The sequence below is a fragment of the Leuciscus leuciscus genome (assembly GCF_965113295.1).
Source record: "Leuciscus leuciscus genome assembly, chromosome: 21".
NCBI classification, from domain to species: Eukaryota; Metazoa; Chordata; class Actinopteri; order Cypriniformes; family Leuciscidae; genus Leuciscus; species Leuciscus leuciscus.
In genome coordinates this window covers 23,525,868-23,548,835 of record NC_138745.1, presented here as the reverse complement: position 1 = coordinate 23,548,835, position 22,968 = coordinate 23,525,868, and the positions used below count along the sequence as shown (strand labels likewise).

Here is a 22,968-nt window from a genome sequence, read left to right as displayed (position 1 = left end):
TTCAGAAACAAATTAAAAATTGTCATGTCTAATCTTCTTTGACCAAAAGTACCAAGTGCAAGTGGTACATGTTCTTAAATCTGTGGCCTGATCCAAGTTGTTTACAGTGCTAAGCCTCAGAAGGGATCTGGTTGCTCATAAATCTGGGGCTCTGATTATGTCACAGCGGAGACGAGACACAAAGCCACTCTCTCCTTTTCACTTCCTCCTGACAGAAGACATACATTTAGGTCAGACATATATATATATATATATATATATATATATATATATATATAGCATGTTTGTCCATGCACATATGCAACTATATCTGCTGTCTATCTGCTGTCTAATGCACATATACTTTCCAAACAGAAAAAAAACAGCAGGGAACTATGCGATTATTTATTTATTTATTTATTTTGCAAAAACGGTGCAATGTGCATACATATTATGTGTCTATCGTGTCTAATCTATAGGCGAGTTGTGGTTCTTTACAAAATGACCACCAAATATTGGCCTAGCAGCATAATACAGCGTTTTTAGTCGTTTTCATGGATCCGTGGAACAATTGTGTCACCTGTATGCAAAAACAAAACATTGTTGTCATGTAAACGTACCATGAGGTCATTCATTTGCACGACAACTGCATTTTGGGGGCCTGAAAACGGGTTTTAAAGTGCAAGTTTTTGAAAACGATACTGTTATCGTTTCCGTGTAAACTATTAAAACATGAATTTGTGAAAACAGTGAAGTCATGTGCATGCGTATTACATGTTCAGTCTATAGGCGCATAGTATTTCTTTACAAAGTGACATCGCTAACTACTGGCCTGGCAGTATAATACAGCGTTTTTAGTTGTTATCGCGGTGTTGTCTGAGTGGTGCATGCATGATGTCACGTTGTAGGCCAATCGCAGTTAGCATCACACTGGTTTCCTCGACAAAAACCCAATACGATTTTTCCATAGTCTTTTGTATTATCATAAAAAAACAATCTCTGTGATCAACAAAAGTTTATGATACTTACATGTTTTGTCCATCAAGATGATTTTCACAGATAAACACAACTTTTAAGGATTTTGAAGACTAAATGCAGTCGCCAGAAGTAAAAAGCTAAAGGAAGGCTATAAATGAACTACACCACGGTCACATGACTCGTAACGTCACCATCACTAAGCTTCCTACAACTCTTTAAGTTTTTATCTAAAAAACGTTTTTCAGAAAGTTAGACTTAGAATAGTTTATAAGAGCACAATTTTAAGCGAACTGAGTTTACATGTTTGGTTGATGATGTTTAATCACTTCGACTGCCTCTGTAGTCACATTAAGCCACTTGTTAGCAACCGCCTTTTTCAAGACACATAACAGCTTGAAAAATGAAAGTGGGGTAATACCGATGTATTTTATGCCGTAGAATAAAACGTAAAAGTGTCTTGAGCTTGTGTTCACCACAGACCTTATTTCAGCCATTTAACCAGAAACCCATTCAAAAATCCAATTGATGTCAGGACGATGGTACCGGAAGTGCTAAAATGCTAACTCGCTTCCGCGTTTTTTCATTGGAAAATCTCGAAGGAACCAGCGGAAAATTATTCTTCTGGGTTCTATACCAGGTGTAGGAAGTCCTGATGGTGGCACATTCACACAGATCTGTTTGGTATAATATTGTTTTTAAAGGGATAATATAAATGTAAGTAAATACGCAGATAATATTTTTCAAATCGAACAATTTTCCACACTTTCTCGAATCGTCTTAATGGGTGAGCTTATGTCTGCAAATAGTTTTGAAAGCAGCTACAGAGTCTCCATTTTGCCCTGATTTTACCTGGATTGTGTATGTTTGTTTATGAATAGGCTATGAATAATATACAGTATAGCTCCAAAAAGTATTTGGTCAAATTATTATTTGGTCATTTAACCCAAACTTAAAAGTATGAATTATTTCCTTACAATCCTAACATTCATTTTGAAGAATGAAAGCACAAGCAAAACATTTAAAAAGTTAGATCAAATAAATAATATTATATAATAATATTTCAAAACGACAACAACAATATTTCATAAACGATAGAAATATAACATTTAATTAAATAATATTACATTACATTTTCAAAAGTAGGCCTATTAATTGTCTTTTAATAAATGCAAATAAATGAGAAGATATTCGTCGTCTTTACACTTTCTTTGACATGGATAGTTTGACATGAAAACAGACTCGCCTTAATGGATGAGTTTAATTCTTCAAATGGTTTTGAAAGACATGGTGTCGATAACTCATTTTGGTGATCATCATCCATATGTGTGTTTGTTTGCATGTCTATTCATGTGTTTACATACGGGAGCCATGTCAATTGACCCCATTTTAATTACTGGACAGGATAAACATGTTTGACACACAGTGCAACCCAGCTCTGCTCTTTTTCTTTTCTTTTTTTCCTTCTTTTATTAATGCTCTGAAGAAGCAGCTGAACTGAGCAGCGCAGAGGCTTACTGAATGATTACAGAGATTGCCGGTGCCATCCAGAGCCCACTGGAACACACGAGTCAAGTGGCCTGGCAGCAGGACGAGTTTTTTTCTTGGGATTGTGTGGAATTATACAGAGTATTAATTCAGGTCCCTGCAGGATTCTGTGGGAGGCAACGGCTGGCCGGTCAATACGGCAATGATAAGGATAAGGAGCAGCTGCTGATGCTCAGTTCAGCAACCCGATTAATCCGCTGAGACTCTGTATTAAAAAAATAAGGCACAGAGCAAGTTTGATTGAGACTTAAGCTCAGGGAAAAACGAAGGGATCTGGATGCTGCATGTATGGAGGGGGGGGGGTTTCTCTAGTTTCATCATAAAAAAACACTCCCTAATCTATATTTGAGATGTACTGGATCTTTATCTGGGAAAGATTATTCTTTCCATGATATTTCAGTTAAATAACACATTGTATATGGTTTTGTAGCGTTTCCTAAGCAGCTTGGCAACGGCTTAGCTGTAGAATGTGTTGGAGCATATTTAGAGCACGGCAAATGGCATAATGAGAATGAAAATTGCAGTGGGGGAATTTATTTTGTGTATCAAATGAAATCCTGTTTGTCTTATGTAGTTCGCAAGACTTCGGAATCTCAGTGAATTATTACGGGATCAATACAACTTAAGCTGTCAATTGACAGCATTTGAGGCATAATGTTGATTGCCACAAAAATGTATTACCACTTCTCTCTCCTTTTATTAAAAACGAAACTGTGTTACAGTTACTGTGTCACACTTACAATGGAAGCAAATGGAGCAGATTTGTAAAGAAAAACTTCAATAGTAGCATTTAAAAAAAAAGATTAAAAAAAGATAGGGATGCATGACATATCGGCCACAATATCAGTAGTGGCCAATATATGTTCATTTTTGTTATCGTTATCGACCCAATAAGAAAATTAGGCCAATATAGTAAAGCCAATAAATAATAGATTTTTTCCATCAGCTGAGGCACTTCAGATTCGCGCTGTTTCCCATTATGTTTTTGAACTGGAATCACTTCAAAACATGGAATCTCTTCAAAAAAGGAAAATACAGTTAAGTGCAACATGCTGTCATATAGGTTGTCATAGGCTACATTAAATTATAATGAGAACATTACAATTGTGTGCTTGGGACATGGCTTTTAATGGTGAGACTTTTATTTTTGTAATAATCAGGCTCTCAAAAATTATAAAAATTTGGATTTAGATTTATCGGCCAATTTATTGGTTATCGGCTTTCAAATATAAAAAATTATCAGTTATTGGCCAAAATTTTCATATCGGTGCATCCTAAAAAAGATTCTATAACCCAAAAGATCTTGACTCAACTTTAAAGAACCATTTATTCCAAAAAATAAATATCAAGAGAAATGTATTAAATGATTGCACATTACTTTCATGTTTAGCAGGTTATTTTATTTATTTATTACTAATTAATTAAAACTAAATCTGACCGAATCCTTTAAGGTTCCATATAGAACCTTTTCTATATATATATATATATATATATATATATATAGAGAGAGAGAGAGAGAGATATGTATAGGACCATATATGATGAGTAGTGTTAAAATTAACACTTCAAGTGTTAATTTGATGACTGCATTTTTTACTGTGTAGAGTGAGATGCGTTACCCTGACTTTAGTGTAAAAAATCACTAAATAACATTGTCTGTGTAAAGATAAATTCAATTTTACAAACTTGTTACAATGACAATGCTTTGCCATAAACCTAAAACAACTGCAAAACTTATTTAAACATATTTACAGCTTAAATAATACTACTATTACTGAATAGCTACTGTGTTTAAACTCCTCCAAAATTGCCCTTTGCCATAGAGCTTTTTTTAATAAGAAATTATTTATTTAGTGGTAATCAGCATTATAGGCTGCCATAAATGCGGTCAGTTGCATTAAATATGCATTAAACCTGGACTATTTCTTTAAACTGGGTTAGGTGCCCATGGCTTTGAAGGAAAACGGCCTAGCACTGTGCAAACCCCCTAATCCACCAAACATAAATACACATATAGACCACACACACGCATAAACGCATCACTACCCTCCATCACTACTTTCCGAGCACCCCATCCCCTCTCGCAGCTATGAATATTGAAGCGAAACACTAATAACAACATGTTTGCATTGTTGCGACTGCTCGGTCTGAATTATTTACTGGTGGACTCTTAATGTGACCATGTTGGGCTACAGACCAGCGCACAGCCTTTCCCTCAGTCAGCTCTGCTCTGCCATGTCACCTTGACCGTGTCACTACAGCTTAGGCGCAGACGGAGGTCAGAGTTCACTCTGCCAGGTTGCATGAGTTTGCGAGGAGGTGAGGTCCAATCAAGCATGAGACAGCTTTTCACTTCCAGTGTCCGTTAGAACCAGCTCCCTCGCCCTGCACATTAATCCACTCAGCAGCATTAATGTGTCGAATGAAAGTTTTATGTGCCGAATAGTCAGCAAATAGTCACTGCTTTTAAGGCACAAATAAAGCCAGGGCAAGCAGTTGTGTGAACATGGTTTGCTTCGGTTATTACTTGTTTTTAATTGTTTATGTTGAGATATTTTACAACTCTAGCTCACAGCCTCACACCAAATTGAGATGTTTCTTCAAACTCATTTATGACCAGCACCAAAATATGTTGATGTGCAAAATTCTGAGACAATTTTGACTTTTGGGATTTCTAACTTAAATCTGGTAATAAACTGTAAAACAAAGAATATTATTATTATTGTAAATAATATTCCTTCATTTTATGATGCTTTATTTATTTAATGAATGTATTTAAGATTTGGCGCTATGTTAATAGCGGTAATAAATTGAAAAAAAAATTAACAAAGAACATTATTATAGTATTATTGTAAATAGTATTTCTTAATATTATTAAACCTTTTAAAAATAATGCATATTTCAAATTCTGCACTATTTAGGTAATAGCAATAATAAATGAAACATTTTAGGTTTGTGAACAATGTAAAACAAACATCATTATTATATTATTATTGTAAATAACATTCATTAATATGACTATATTTGTATGATTTATTATTTTTTTTATAAATATTTCAGATTCTGCACGATGTATGTAGTTAATAGTGAGTAGGCTAATATTAAATAACAATTTTTAGTAGGCCTAGTTCTAAAAAATTTATTGTAATATTCATTAATATTATTGTATTTATATTTATTTACTTAATAAATATTTCATAATTTGTGCTATTTCTATATAAAAAAAAGCAACGAACAAGACATGTTAATTGCTTAACAGTATGTACCCTTACTGTATACAGTGAAAAACTAATAGCTCTCACGGGACATTTCATGTAAAAAAAAAACCTTACCGTTGCATTTACCGTACCTTACCATAAAAAAAAATACAGTAGCAATTTTTATGTTTTACAGCATTGTTCTAAAGTTTACAGTAAAAAACTGGCAGCTGGTTGCAAGCGATTTACCCTAAAAAAAATATGGTAGTAACTAGTAATATTTTAGGTTTTATGGCATTGATCTTCAGTTTATGGTAAAAAAACAAACAAAAAAACTGCCAGCTGTGGTTGACTGTAATTTAAAAATATTGTATTACAAACCAATTTGTCATAAAAGTTATTATTGATAATTACCAGAGGTTTAGACGTTGATGTTTTATTGAAAATAATAAAGTTTAGGATCAAGTCGCCATTATGGAGATCAGTGTTTACTTTAGTTGGGCTCTTGACCCTTTACTTTCTAACTTTAGATTTTCTCTGGCTGCTTTTACTGAGTGTTTATAAAACACATTCATTATGGCATGAAAATCAGAGAGAAAATGTGATAAGGTGTTGTTGGCTATTTATTGATAATGACATAATCGTCATGTAGTGGCCTGATTCACTTATCTCATAAAAAGTCTTATCTTTCATTGTATGAGGAATGTTTAATACTAATTTATTTCACGCTTTTGAGTATAATATCTCTGTGACCCTACCGCATGCGAGCCAGCCTGTTGTCTGATAAACAGATTATCAGAAGAGCTTTAAAAACACATGGTGTACAAAAAAAAAGGTTTTCAACTGTTCGATTTAGACCAACACAGACATCAAGAATCAGCGTATGAATCTCAACAACGGTGACAATCAACAAAATAATCCGATAAAACTCTGAACATCACAAAACAAGCTACTAAAAAGTTGCACAAAAAAAAAAAAAACCCAGATAATAATAATAAAAGAAAATTCTAAGGCAATTCAGCATAATTTATTCATGCTGCAATACATATTGGGAGATATTGACGACTTGTGATGGATGGCTCCCATCGTGCACTGCACTTTTATCATCACCGTTGTTGAGATTCATATGCTGATTCTTGATGTCTGTGAGTGTCTGAAAGATACAGTAGTTCAAACCTTTATTGTGCACAATGTTTTTAAAATTCTTCAGATTATCACAACACTGATGGATCACATGCTGTAGAATCAGGGCTACTACAATCAATAAAGTCAAATTAATGACCCATATAATCAAAGACTACAAGTTGTAAGATAAGTAACAGCAGCAGAGATAAACTAATGTTGGAAAGTCAAGGGTCAAGAGCTCAACTAAAGCAGTCATTGATCACCATCATGGTAACTTCAAATAAAACAATAAATCATCAACATCTAAACCTCTGTCAGTTCTCAAACAGAACTGATGTATGACAGAAATAAAGTCAATCTGGTTAGTAATAAGTGAAGCTGGTAATGTTGTTTGTGGAGTTGTTTAATCCTCTGATGAGATCTTGAGAGATTTCTTGTTCTTTATCTTCAGTTGATTTCATCTAAGGATGTGGCCGAAGTCAGTTGTAGTTCTTGTGTTTCTGCTCATCTCATTCTTGTTGTTTTTCTAAATTGACATTCCCAGAATTCCCTGCATGACAGTTCACATTTGAAGTATGTTTCTTCTTAGTTTTTGTTATCAGTTATGTACATTTGGGGTTTATATTACACCATATATTGTTAAATGAATGTTTATGGAGTCATGTGTGTCATCATGATGGGGTTTTGTATTTGTGTGTATGACTGTGCACCTTCTTTATATTAATATGTGCCTCAGCTTGTGGAAAACTAATGGTGGTGAATTTTGAATCATCACGTGGTTTTCTGTTTTACCGCCTGTATTTTTACGGTGGTTATCAGTATATTTCAAAGGTATAAAGCAGATTTTAATACTTAGTGAAATTGAATGATAACGTTTATTGGTTAATGAAATATAAGGGTTGTCACGTAAAAACTAAAAGGTTACTACTGTATTTTTTATGGTTAAGTACTGGGAACCACAGCTGATGTTTTTTTTTTACCACACATTTAAGTCCTGCTGATTTTTTATTTTAGTTTATTTTTGCCGTAATTTATGTCCAAATTAAGGTTGCTACCATATTTTTTTTTTTAACGGTAAAATATTGGCAACCAAGCTGTAGTTTTTTTACCGTAAATTTTACAGGTTTGTTTTACATTGTGGTTTTTTTTTGCCCATAAATTTAAGTCTCGTAAAACATAAAAGGTTGCAACCATATTTTTTACGGTAAAATACTGGCAACCACAGCTGCCGTTTTTTGTACCGTAAATTTCACCGTTTTTTTTTTTTTTTAGGTGACCTATCAACCTAGGTAACATAAGTAATTTTGTGACGGTCAACCCCTTTGTACAGACGTTCAGATGTTCTTCCATTGATGCACAAGATGCTCACATGATCATTCTTAAATCATGAAGGGGAACATGATCATCTTCATGCAGCTCTAGTACTGAAGCAGAAGAGAGATAAACCAAATAAGACTTACCTTTCAAATAGTAAGGACCACTGCAAATGTTCTCTAAAAGCAGTTTTTTAAACACGTTTCACTATATTGTAAGGACATCACAAGTATAGCCATGTTTTCCTCATGGGGACCAAAAAATTTCCCCAAATGGACAAGGATTTCGGATATGGCCATTTTTGTGGGGACATAATGTGGGGTTTACCGGGACACACACACACACACACACACACACACACACACACACACACACACACACACACACACACACACACACACACACACACACACACACACACACACACACACACACACACACACACACACACACACACACACACACACACACACACACACTCTCACACACACACACACACACACACACTCTCTCAGTGCCATACTGCCCTCTGGTGACCGGTATAAAATTTGACATGCAGGAAAAACAGAATAAAAGATGTAAAATTTTGATAAAAATGATTAATAAATTCAAACTCTACCCACCACATTGACCCTTATATTTTTTTAATTTTGACAAAACTAGAGTCAAATTGCCAACTTTTAGCTGCGGGCACACTTTATCTCTTTAATTATGCAACTTTAATTCTTCCTATTATTATAAGGTATTATATATTATTATGCACAAAGCTGAAATAACTGATATAGTCTCACTCATTACAGTATGAATGTATAATATGTATGACCTTTTTAAACAAAGTAGGCTACTTATGGAATGTGAAAGGAAGGATCTGTGAAGTTTTATTTCATCAGCAGAGGGCGTTGTAGTTCCAGCCATGACATTCATTCATCCAGTTTCCAAACTGCTTGTCCTCTTTAGGGTCGTGGGATGCCAGAGCCCAACAGCATCATAACACATAGAAACACCCGGGTCCTGGGAGAATGGCCAGTCCATCACAGGCCCATATGTCAGGTTGAAAAGATTTTGTGAATGACAGTAAAAGTAATTGCATATTGTTACTTTCTAATTAAACCTTACAAATTGTCACAATAAAAATGATTGCATGTCAAATAAGAAGGACACAAGTTAATATGATAAATCACGCTACAACAAGGACAACTCTCAAGCTTTAGATTTAGAAGTGATTCAGCTGCCAGTACAGAGTGCTATTTTGTTCATCTCCGTTGTTGACGTATACAGAGAAGCGAGTTGCTGGGCACACTATGGGGTGTGGTGATGGTGTCTTCGATGGGGATGTCCAAGGCACCTCCTTTGGCTAGTGTAATGAAAGGCTGCCTGGCTGTGGCGAGGCCAATAGGGCACACTGAAACCCAGAATACTAGCTCTGTGGCATGACCAGGAGGGAGGAACAGCACCAGTTTAGGAGAGACTCCCAAAATGTAATCTGAAAACAAGGGCGGGTACATTAGTAGATAAGTATAATTTGACAAAAATCGATGCAATTCTAATAGAAAATTGTCTTATGAGTCAAAATGACAAAATATAGATATGTTTATGTTTTTTTGCACCTTTTAATATTCTTTGTTAAATATTTTTATATTCACCATAAAATTGACATGAAATTTGGCTATTTGATAAATTTGATAAAATTCTAATAGTAAATTGTCTTATGAGTGAAAATGACAGTCAAAAGGACCCCCCAAAAAAGATGCCTTTTCCTCCTTTTTTATAATATAAATATTAAAAATTATTAAAATTAAAAAGATATTCTTTGTTAAATATTTCCTTATTTATTATTTAAATAATTTAATATTTCATCTAAAATTATATGCTAATAGAAAATTATTCTATAAGAGAAAAATGACAGTAACATTTTTTTTTTTACAATGTGTTTTCCTCCATTTTAAGATTCTTTGTTAATTATTTCCTTATTTAAATATTTGTATATTAAGCATAAAATTTACCTGAAATCTATCTAAAAACTAAATTCAATAAAATCCTAATAGAAAATTCCTTTATAATGTGTTTTCCTCCTTTTTTTATTCTCTGTTAAATATGTCCTTATTCATTATTTAAATAATTTCCTATTTACCATAAAATTACCATAAAATCCAGCTAAAAACTAAATCCAATCAAATGCTAATAGAAAAAAATGTTTTATGAGTTAAAATGATGACTACATCTATTTTTATAATGTGTTTTCCTCCTTTTTAATATTCTTTGTTAAATATTTTCTTATTTCTTATATAAATATTTTCATTACAATAAAATTGACATGAAATACAGCTAAACACACAATTCAATAAAATGTAGAAAAATGTTTCATGAGTGAAAATGACAGTCAAAATGACTAAATCTATTTTTTATAATGTGTTTTCCTCCTTTTTATTATTCTTTGTTAAATATTTCCTTTTTTAGTATTTAAATAATTTCATATTTACCATAAAATTGACATGAAATCCAGCTAAAAAGTACCTTAAATGAACCTTACGGTCAATGTAAGCATAAAAAAAAAAAACCTGGCTAAAAAAGAATATTGCCACAGAGGAGACGCCTCTGACGATAATAACACATAGGAGCAAGTTGTGCTTAGTAGTAAGCGAGCGGCACAGACCGACCCAAATCGGTCTCTTCTCCGTGCAGGGCCCTGGGTGCTGCAACAGATGGAAGCCGGGGTTAAATTCAGCTCTGGGTGTAACCGTACATAAACAAGCTGAGCAGACCTCAAACATGGCTTCTGGATGCACTACGGCCTGTAGGGAAGTCCCTGGGGCGAAAAACAAGGGCCCCAATCTGTCAGTATTTTCAATGAGAGATCAATCAGCAAATATAATACGGTATGTATGAGGGGAATACGTGAATACGTGACATCAGCAGCATCTTCAAACGATAACAGTCCAGTCAGTGTGACTCGACACAGCAACAGTACAGTCAGAGAAAGAATGTTCAGCATTACCATGTGTATCATGGAAGACAAGAAACGTTCCCTTATGGGCCGTCCTCTCTAGGGGTCGCCTTGGATACTCATTGTGGACATCACAAAGAAGTCAGTGTACAGTCCTGTGCAGACGCCTTGGCAGCCGCTCTGGCCATAGTAGCGATGTTCCCTCTCTGCAATGATGTAATGTTTTGGAATGATCGGAGTCAGAGTAATGGATGAGTGGTTTCTGTGGACAGAGTTTTGTTTGAGAGTTTTCTTCCTCTTTTTTATTTTTTGATGGGTTGATTCAGTTGTCCGTGGACCACGGCTGATCTAAGGCTTGCACTTTGCGTGTCATTTAAAGCTCTAAATTGAGGGTTTGTAGTCAAGAACTTCATCTACTATGATTAGAGTTCTGCCACTTTCCTATCCACTATAGCAGTTCATCTTTAGTTTATATACACAAGTTGAATCACGCAAAATGAGACGGTGTAACGCATGTAACATATTACATAATATATGGGTCTAATCATACGGAAAGCCACTGTGGTGAGGAGTGCTAAGAGAAACTGCTTATTTAAAAAATGATGGGAATTTCACATGGACTGAACTTAAATAGCCACTGAACTGATCCCACAAATGCTCTCCTTTGAGTCAGAGTTCAGTGTGGAAACAAATCATTTTCCACTTAATTTAATAATGCATAAATTTAACCATTTGGGCAGACAACATTTGAACCAGTTATGAATATAATAGAATGTGTTTACTAGTCAAACTGGTGTTGATCAATCAGCATATTAGAATGATTTCTGAAGGATCATGTGACACTGAAGACTGAAATAATGATGCTGAAAATTCTGCTTATTTTTTATGTTTTTGAAAAAAGTCTCTTCTGTTCATGCATTTCTTTGGTCAAAAATACAGAAAAAACTGTAATATTGTGAAATATTATTACAATTTAAAATAATGGTTTTCTATTTTAATATACTGAATTTTCAGCATCATTACTCCAGTCTTCAGTCACATTAGAAATAATAGAAAAATAGATTTTCCCTTTAGAAATCATTCATGCTGATTTATCACCAATGTTGGGAAAAGTTGTGCTGCTTTTTTATTTATTTTTTTATAACCTGTGATACTTTTTTCATGATTCTTTGATGAATAAAAAGTTTAAAAAAAGAACAGCATTTATTTACAATATAAATCTTTATATACACTACTGTTGAAAAGTTTGAATTAAAGAAATGAATACTTTTATTCAGCAATATTGTTAAATTGATAAAAGTAGTAGCAAAGATTTATATTGTTAGAAAACATTTCGATTTTTAATAAATGCTTTTCTTTTAAACTTTTTATTCATCAAAGAATCCTGAAACAAATATCAGTTTAAATAAAAAATATATGTTAAGAATGCAGCACAACCAACATTGATAATAACCGAGAATCAAATCAGCATATTCACATTTTTTCTGTATTTTTTCTGGCTAGATAAGCATAAGAGACTTTCTTTAAAAAATATTAAAAATAGTAATGTTTCCAAACTTTTTACTATATATATATATATATATATATATATAGAGAGAGAGAGAGAGAGAGAGAGAGAGAGAGAGAGAGAGAGAGAGAGAGAGATATTTTAAAATTCGGTTATTATTATTTTAGAATTTACATACAAAATTATTGTATGTTTTTACTGTAGTTTTGATTAAATAAAACCAGCCTTTATGACCTTAAGAGACTTGCAATGTTTTTAAAAAAATCTCACCTACCTTGATCTTTTGAATGGTAGAGTACATTTTGAATCTGACACAATGGATTATTCCTGATCTAAAACTGCACTGCGGATGTTGTACCCCAAAAGCGCTGGTATATAGTGACATAAGAGCATCTTAATTCTTGTCTGTTATATTGCACATAAAAAAAAATCCAGGCCTATTGCCAAGCATTGCCATCTTATTGTAACGGAACATCACATTTCAACATATAGGGGGCACTGTAGAGGTCGAAAGACCTGAAATGTGTCAAATAAGGGAGACGTCCAAAATATTCAGTTCCTTGCCTGGGGTCCTCCATAAACAGGATTAAGAACTAGGCTACTATTAGGCTATGAAAAAAATATGTAAAACAACATTACATAGGCCTAAACTTTTAATGGCACATAGGCTACTCAAATATGTGCAATTTTGAAAGTAGCTTAGATGGAGGAATGCAGCCTTAAAAATGAACAATTTAGTGTCGGACCTCTTGCGGGGAGCTACAGGAGGAGGAGAGGAGAATAAGATTTCAAGCACCTGAGTTCAATTTCTGCTGTGTTGAATTGTCTTGAGGCACGCAGTGTTCACGAGGGCACCGAACCCACGTGACGGGAAGGGCGGGGCTTCGGGCAGCGCTCTGTTGGAACTTCTACAAGCTCCGCCCTCTAACAGCTGCAACGCATTTATACACATGTGCAAACTTTGCCCATGAGCGACACTCCCCAAAACCAGTACGGCTCAACTCCAAAGAACTCCAGCGACCTTTACCAACTCCGTTTGAAGACGCAAACCCCGTTCAGCCGTGGATTTCTTTGAGAGCACAAGGATCCTTCTCGGTCCGAAAACTTTTCCCCCCTCTGAACTGGAACTCACTATAGAAAATGTCTGCTTCGGTGCTTTCTTCCATATATGATTTCGACAGGGTAAGAGTTTATATTGTAAAACGAGTATTAGAAGTTGTTTTAAGTTAACTTCGGTTTGTTTTCTCAACTTATTTTGATTATTTTAATTTTTTTTAATCTTCTTAGTTTGTTTATTAAATTTATCCGCGCTGGCAAACTTGTAACGTGAGAGCTCCATGTTTACTACATGTTACCACTCACTCGGCGTTTGTGGCACATAACGCGCTCTAAAGGGAGAACGCGAGTAACGAGTTTTGTTTTTTAATTCCTTTTTCCCCCCGCTATGTGTCACAAACTTTATGATAGTTATTTGTATTCAACAAATTAAGGTAGTCTTTGAAATCTATTTCTTGGACACAAATTGTAAATTTAATGGCAAGACAAGCTGATTCAGATCCGTTTTGTCATTTAACATGCACATTTTACTTCTCATAATGTGTTTTTGGTCTTGTCGAACTTTTTTAAATTTTTTTTTTACACTTGCGTCTTATAACTTGTGTCACCTCAGGAGGGTTATAGTCTTATTTGTTTAAACATTTACCCACTAAAACTGTTTGACATCTGTGCTTAGGAATTCTCTGTTTGGTTTCTTTCAGGAAAAAGTCCCAAATTCAAATGCAATCTTTCTCCAAAATATGCTGGAAAAGAGGAATGTCGGGGTCCCATTTGCTGCTTCCAATACCAATACCAATACCAACACCAACAGCAACAGGTCTTTTGGTTATTTCAGGAGTAACTCAACAAACCACATGGACTTCAACATGAGCAACAGGCTTCAGATCGGTTTTGAGAGCTCAACACCTGCCTTCATGAATAAAGAAAACAAGTACAGAGACCGTGCGTTCAGTGACACAAGTGAACGCAGTCAACAACTGCAGGAAATCCTTCAGCAAAAGCCTGGCTCTCAGATCAATTCGACCCGCTACAAAACCGAACTTTGCAGACCTTTTGAGGAAAATGGCTCATGCAAGTATGGAGAAAAGTGTCAGTTTGCTCACGGCTATCACGAATTGAGAAACCTGTCCCGCCACCCGAAGTACAAGACTGAGCCGTGTCGCACATTCCACACCATCGGTTTCTGCCCGTACGGCCCCCGCTGCCACTTCATTCACAATGCAGATGAGCGCAGAGCTGCCACGAGTAACACTCAAGCGAGGCTCAGTGGTGTCCTGGGAGAGAAGGAGTCATCAAACCCATTCCTGAGACAGCGGGAAAGGCCGAAGCTGCATCACAGCCTGAGCTTTTCCGGCTTCTCCAGCTCCTGCATCAACGAGTCTCTGTTGATTGACAACCCAACGTCCCGCACACCCCCACCGCCCACCTGCGCACTCAGTCCCAGTTCACCCTGTCTGAATGCGTTCACTTTCCCAGATCAGGATCTTAAGGCTTTTCTTGCCCCCATCATCCCTCAGACCCAACGCGCTTTTACCCATCAGACCAGCGGTGGCTTGTACGGTAACATTCAGACCAACACTTGCCCCCCGTCGCCACCTTTCAAAATGAGCCACTTGCCCTCCATGCATCCGCTCTCCGAGTCTCCAGTGTTCGATTCTCCACCGAGCCCGCCGGATTCCCTCTCAGATCCCGAGGGGTACCTGAGCGGCTCTTGCTCTTCCTCCGGCACAATCAGTGGCTCGGAGTCGCCCAGCATGGACGCCAATAGACGTTTGCCAATCTTCAGCAGGCTGTCGATTTCAGACGATTGACTTGCTATTATTGTTATAGCCTTTTACAAAAAGTAGTGCCAACATGAGTTTCAGGTCAAATATCAGTCTCAGCTGTTGGTTTTCTCATGATTTTGTCATGATTGAGATGCAACTATGTATGTCTTTTCTCATTTTTCCTTACAATGACATACCAAGATAATGGCTTCAACAGTCTAAAACAGGGAAAAAAAGGCCTATTTAGAAGCAAGTCTTGGGAAAACATTCCATACGTTTGAAAGTGGTGTGAGCGCACAAGAACTGGGACTCATAAGTTGGCCATGGAATGTCACTGCAGATTTTTTTTTTTTTTTTAACTGTGTGGTATCATTGCATTTTGCATCATGCTTTGAAATCTATTTAACTTATTTATTGTCATTTGAAATTATTGTCATTTGAAAGTATAGCCTTCAAGGATAAATTGAGTCCATATGGTATATTTATCAAAGCTAAAGCAATACACTTATATTCCTGTTTAAATTGTGATCGCCAATATTAATCTGGAAACGGTTGGGTTTGTCTCACAATAATATATTTTTGTTAACTTGTCTATTTTACTGTAAATAGGTAAATAATTTAAGATTGTATGCTATTTATTTCGATTTTGTTTACTGTGTGTATCTATATTAAAAAGTGGGAGCGTCTGATGAGGTCACGCTGTGATTTCTTGGGAGGGAGGGGAGCGTCAGAGGATCTATGGGCATTTGTAGAATGTAGCCTGTCTTATGAGGTCTTTTTGGCCGTAAAGAACTAACTGACTTCACACCTACAAGTATGACTGTTTCCTTTTTTTTTCTTCTTTTTTTCATTTTTCTTTATCAACGGTAACTATAACAACAACCGAAAAAAAAAAAAGGTATCCATTTGCACACAGTTGCATGACGATTGCTGTCTAGTGCCAGAGAATGTAGCACTTTCCTATCTAGAGGTTAATAACTAGCTAATATGTCCCTGCTGGGGTTGAGGATCCCACATACTGTAGCTTAACCTAATAAAGCAGTCGCTTTGGTGTATATCTAAAGCCAATCAAATTGAATGTAGCTCATAGATCAAGATGCCTTTTTTTATGGTGAATGAGATGCTATTTCATTGTTTATTTTTCTACATTTAGATCATTCGATCACACCATTCCTAATGAAAGAAACTCTGCCTTTCAACTGTGCTTCTCTACACATGCTGACTGGGGAGATTAAGGTTTGTAGTTGGTTAATAACGATTACTTTAACTTTTTCGATGAAGTAAAGCAACACTGAATGTAATAAGTGAACGTCAGCTGGAGTTGGAGTGTGTATAGAAAGTGTGCAGAGTAAATTTGTACTGTATGTTTTTTTTTTTTAAATATAGAACTTCTAATAAAGGCATTTTTGAACAAGATAATGATGTTTTGAGGAGTTTTTTATTCAGTTATTAGTGGAATATTTGAGTTGTTTATTGCTCAAGACTCCTGTAAATGATTGTCTACTTTCTATTCTGGTCTGGTTTCCCGCCCTCCTGCTTTTCTTTCAGGAAAAATGGCTATTACAATGTCCTGGAGTTTGGTCTCTCCTGGCAGAATGTTCAATAGAGGCCTGCTTTGTGTGAATGGCAGAAAGTGAAGTATGAGGGTGGTGCAGTGGCCTTGCACAGCGATCTGTGGGAGGTAGTTTATAGACCCTTCCGTTTGGAAATGCAACAATGTCCAGTGTCTCCTCACTGGAAATGACCATTGGTTTATGCAGATGAGTTCAGTATCATCACATAAAAGCAACTTAAAGACTCTCCTGTAGCAGGCCATTGTATGAACTTCTGTGTTCTGGTAAGAAATGGAATTAGGAAAACACATGCAGACATGTGTATCAGTGTTAAGGGTCTGCTCGTGAAGATAAGGCGCTCTACAAATATTTACATCCTAAGAACTTGTTAGTCAAAGCTGTTTAAGTTAGAGGGTGCGTAATGTATGGCCTCTCACAAGCATATGATAAAGTTGATAAACGCTCAAATGATTGCGTTAGCTTATATGCGAACATTTATGTCTGGATCCAATGTGCTTGTGTGTGAGAGTAGGGGGGGTCTTTTGCGTGTCACTGTGCATGTGTAAAAGAAAGGTTGTCAGCCATTAATGAACCACATCTCACAAAAGCAGGAAACCACTCTGTTCACTGATTAGGGACTCTTGGGAGCAGAGCTATTCCTCTTGGATATTTTCCACTACCATTCTTTTGTGATTTATATGGAGTAGGCTTGAGGCACAGAGTCATTTTTCAGATATGAATACATACATTCTGTCAAACTTTTGAGTTAGAATAAAAGTCATTACAAAAGATAAAAAGATCTGTCTTTTATTTTTATTATAATAATTTATTGAGGTTTATTATAATCCATGTTCATAGTTCTCTATATTCATCACACACACACACACACACACACACACACACACACACACACACACACACACACACACACACACACACACACACACACACACACACACACACACACACACATATATATATATATACATATATATACATACACATATACATTCATGTAAATATAAAATATGTGTGTATATATATGCACACACACACATGCTGTTTTTAATACAAGACCACTTACTTTTATATTTTGAGGAACAGGGTTGTTGCATTGAAGGATAGAGGACAGGCTCCACTTTGGCTCAGGCTTATCTTCAGCAACTGAGCACCTGTGACAAACAAACCAACTGGTCTGTGCCTTTCCTGTTTTGTTGTCAGAAATGTGCTTGGTGCTAGTTTCAGTGCCTCCATGCACAAGGCAAGGAAGTCCCACCCTCCTCCTCCTCTTCCTCAAGTGCTGGAGTCTAAAAAGCACTAAGTGAACACTTCCTTCCTTGTGCAAACAGTCCTATACTCATAACCCCATGTGTTCTGCCACTGCGGTAGCCGTATTGTCTTAAGCGTTATCTGAGAGCAACCAGGGGAAAGCCAACACAATATAGTTCAGTGAGTCATAAGAAAAGTTAGAGCACATCACATCCATAAACACGAATTCTGAGGGGTGTGGCGGGCTAAGAGTTTACTGGCCTGATATTGCCCTCCTTGATTTAGTTTCCTCTAAGATGGGCTAGATTCCAATGGAGCAATAGTGATGCTTGGATTGACACAAACTCCACCATATGGACTCAAGGGGACAGGAAATCTCTACAGTGGATGGATTCACTGGCATAATAGAATCAGGGACACAGAAATAAACCGTCGAGCATGATGAATCTGCCGTGTCACGCAGTACCCTCAGTGCAAAACAATGAATTCAAAGACCCCATAAAGAGCAACGCACTCAGTAGGGGTCTAAACTAAAGGAAATGAGAGGCCCGTCTGGGATTTGAATCAAAATACTACAGCACAGAACAATGGCACAACCTGTTCACTCCACAGAATTCATGTGGTGATGTTTGCCTGCTATAGAAGCCTGTTTCCACCTAAAAAAAAAAATTATAATTAAAAATCAATAAGGTTACACTTTATTTGAAGGCGTCATTGTTACAGTGTAATTATATATTTAAGTACTGAGTAATATTAAGCAACTACATGTACTTACTATAGGGTTAGGATTAGGATTCAGTTGAGGGTTAGTTGCATGTAATTATGCATAATATTAATATGGTAAGTACATGTAACATGTAACAAGGACTCTGTAAAATAAAGTGTTACCAAAAACAACTACGATTTCAGAATTGTGTGTTTATATCTCACAATTATGGCTTTGTTTCTAAAAAAAATTGACTATTTCTTCATGTATGACAATGTGACTTATATCTCCAAATGTATCTTCATATTTCACAACTGCAGTTTTTCATAATTTGTGACTATATCTCACAGTAGTGACTGTCACAATTTGACTATTTCTCATTTTAACTTAAATATAATTTTTCTTTTACATACTCTGAGGTGGAAATTAACTTCCATAACTTGCAGATGTGGAGTGACTTATATTAAGAATTTTAATAAATCTCACTGTTAGACAAAGCTTGATTTAGAGCCCTGCTCACTTGATTGGTGTTTTGCCAGATGCTTTTTTTTCACTACGTCAGTTTAAATTTACTTATCTTTAATGGAGCTCCACAGCCTCCTGCCCGAGTTTTATGATGTTGACTCATGCAGGAGTAAGTCACCTTTCTGATCCTCCTGATATCCTGGCTGCTAAATAGGTCAAGCACACACACACATTAACATACAGTTTGCTGTGTTAGAGTCTACACTGACGTCAGTATGAAGCGTACACGAAACTGACCTTGAGCGCAAGGCTGATGAGAGAGAATAGCCTTTCTGTTTCTCCTGACTGGAAATGGGATGTTCACATGTAATCATTACCTACCTCCTTCTGTGGAGTAAAGAAAGATGCCTGGATGTGTAGTTTGCAGACAAAAATAAATAAATCAAAATTTGTGTTTAATGAACGAGTAACTGCTTTTGTTGTTGAACATGCATTTGAATACATTATTGCCACAAATGTGCCTTCCAAAAGGTAGGCAACATGTAGTTTTCATGTTGACATGTAGGCAATCCCAGAATGCACTATGAAAGCTCCGTGTAAAAACCATCCAAGATTGAAGACAAGAGCTGTGTCTGAAATCGCTCCCTATCCACTATATAGTGCACTATTTAGGGTGTCGGCCATTTTGTAGTGGTGTCCAAATTCTGAGTGAACGACATCATTCCCTACATTCGTTCAATACTGTTACCCACAATCCTCTCTGAATTCGAGCGTACATCCGATGTACACTTGCTGAGACACTATTTCCCACAATCCAACACGATAAGGCAATAGAGCGTGAATGAAAAATAAATATGGCGGACAGCAACAATGTCACCATGGCAATGTCGTACACGAGATAGAAAACAATCATTTGAAGGACACTGACTGGAAACCCCGCGAAAGTAATGTTTGAAGTAATAAAAGTAATGTTTAAACGTGTTTTTTACGTTTTTTTTTTTTTTTTGGACAGTTTTATGTATTTATTTATTTATATAAATACCGTTATATCTCTATTTGAATAAACAAATGTGTTGTGTAATGTTTTGTTCTCTTTTATTTTCACATATAAATGTAAAAAGTAAATAAATTTTACAAGCAAGTCTTTTTTTTTCTTCAAATAACGCAATAAACGTGAAAAATACATACATACAATTGTTACATACAATTCATATAGCCAAAAAAGGAAATATTAAAGATGGGTAGGTAATGTTTATGACGAAATTGTCCGAGCTCTCTGGCGCGTGATAATTATGTCAGCGTCCGAATTCGACTCACTCATTTTCGTTCACTCTTTGCTGATGTAGTGCACTCAACTGCCATTCACTATGTAGGGATTAGTGAATGAGTGAACAAGTGAGCGGTTTCAGACACAGCTAAGGTCATAAGGCAAAACAATAATCTGTTTATTCTGGCTAAAATGAATTTTAAATACATGCTAGATAGATGTAAACAGTGCAATTTAAGGAAATATATTTTTCAAATGTACAACTTTAAATGCCAAAATATAATACAAAACACATTTTTATATATTTTGGAGCAATAAAATATATAGAAAATTACCATATAAATATATAAAAGATAGAATATATTTATTGCCCATTTTTACAATGTATTTTTAAGAATTCATCAATGATGAATTCTTAAAAATACATTGTAAAACTTACTGTTTTACCCAAAATGTGTTTGTGCAATGTATATTAATGCTTTTTATAAGAATCAAGTTAATTCCCCTCATGTTTCCTCTGTTAGTATCAATGATTTGTTTCACGTATATTATATATTTGGTATTTGGTACTCGCTAAGATTTGAAACACAGCTAAAGTTGTAGGCAGCTTTGGTTGGACTCAGACATTACTAATTATTATTTTTCAGGTATCTGACAAGGTGAAAATACTAGCTTGACAGTCACTCTAGGCATCTGTAGGCATGAGCGATGGACATATTCTGAATTTCAGAAGATTTTCCGTACATACCTCGCTCTTCTGAATGATCCTCACTTGTACAGCCAGGCATCTGTCAACAGATAATTCACACACATGAAAATGTTATTGAAAGAGTATAGGCATACTCTTTCTCAACTCTTGAACAATAAGAAACAGTCACCATCTGAAGGCCACAGTTCTGGCCGCAGCCTTTTGCAACAGTTCAGTGGTAAAAACCATCAGGGAGAGAGCCAAAGACACTGAGTCTGGACCACTCCACAGATGTTTATTTGAATCCACATTCAGGCTTCATTCAGATACTTCTTCCATCCTTTCTGTGTTTCATGTTTACACAACTCAGGCTGTTTGGATGTTCTTCTGGACTTGTGCTGCATATGCGCTTCATTTTTCGCATACTCCAGGGACTGGAAAGAAACCTAACACCACACAGTCATCGCACTGTGACTTGGCCCTCACAAATCAACAGACAGGCATGAGACGGCTAGAGGACGATTGAGCTCAGAGCGAATATCAGTGCATATAAACAATTTCCTGTCTGACTCACAATCTGGGACTTTGGTCCTCGAGGAGAGCAGGATAAAACACATTTACAGCTCTCTGAGTCAATTGCTTGTAAAAGATAAAGACAAATAGATAAGACTATCCTAAAAAAAAATCACATCTAGGCAATAACACACTGTGATTAATTTATAGATGCTTTGATTTATGGAAACTTTTAAGATTTAATATAAAGTTTACCATTTGAGGTTCCTCTGTAATACTGCTAGCCAGCTCAACAGTTATCCCATAATAAAGAGGAAGGTTTGGTTGTGTATAATATACAATGATGAGCCAAAACATTATGACCAGTCATGGGTGAAGTGAATATCGTTGATCATCTCTTAACAGTCTGGGTAGATTAGATGGAAAGCAAACAGTCAGTTCTCGTAGTCAATGTGTTGGATGCAGGAGAAATGGGCAGAAAGAAAGATCTGACTTTGATAAGCGGTCTGGGTCTCTCTGAAACGACAATGCTTGTGGGTTGCTCCCAGTCAGCAGTGCCCTTACGAAAAAGAAGTTTATTCAAGTGTGCAATTAGATACTTCTTTTCAACTAAAAAGAAGAAAGCATACTTTCAGTCTACATTTTACATACTTCTCAAAAATATACTTTATGTACTTCTCAGAAATATACTTAATTACACTTAAGTGTACTTGACTTATACTGAGAGAAAAGTCCAAGTATATTTGGCCTATACTTGTACTCAATCTTTTGATCGAGATATCAAAAGTTTAATTATTCAAAGTATACTTGGCTTGTAGTTGTGTTAACTCTTTTGATTGAGTAGCCTATAAAATATACTTTTTTACATAGTTTTTCATATACAGTCTTATGAAACTTACATTGTTTGAAAATATTGATTAAAATATTGATATAAAACAGATATGTTTCTTATTCTGCGTATCTGAATTTTTGGGTAGGCTAGTCCACTGGTAGTGCACATAGGAATTTACTTTAATTCTACTTTACTCTTTCCCCACCATTGACTGGATTTTCCAGCTATCCATGTTTTCACTGTTATACGGCAGATATGACACGC

The 22,968-nt window shown here is 35.8% G+C and overlaps 1 protein-coding gene and 3 long non-coding RNA genes across 4 annotated transcripts in view; 2 read left to right on the top strand and 2 right to left on the bottom strand.

Annotated features, from left to right (window-relative positions):
* LOC309485129 overlaps nucleotides 1–22,968 on the top strand; it is a 183,690-nt gene that overhangs the window by 93,205 nt on the left and 67,517 nt on the right. The window lies entirely within an intron of this gene.
* On the bottom strand, nucleotides 8,725–13,420 carry LOC309484807. The gene is made up of 3 exons (XR_014200981.1): nucleotides 12,864–13,420; nucleotides 10,796–11,344; nucleotides 8,725–9,621 (listed from the first exon to the last, which is right to left on the bottom strand). It is a non-coding gene; the product is annotated as an uncharacterized lncRNA (long non-coding RNA).
* Nucleotides 13,575–16,830, top strand: zfp36l2 (zinc finger protein 36, C3H type-like 2). The gene is made up of 2 exons (XM_082151191.1): nucleotides 13,575–13,771; nucleotides 14,347–16,830. The coding sequence occupies exons 1-2, from the start codon at nucleotides 13,730–13,732 to the stop codon at nucleotides 15,454–15,456; spliced, it is 1,152 nt and encodes a 383-aa protein (XP_082007317.1). The 5' UTR covers nucleotides 13,575–13,729; the 3' UTR covers nucleotides 15,457–16,830.
* On the bottom strand, nucleotides 17,940–21,986 carry LOC309485127. The gene is made up of 3 exons (XR_014201071.1): nucleotides 21,420–21,986; nucleotides 19,702–19,791; nucleotides 17,940–19,610 (listed from the first exon to the last, which is right to left on the bottom strand). It is a non-coding gene; the product is annotated as an uncharacterized lncRNA (long non-coding RNA).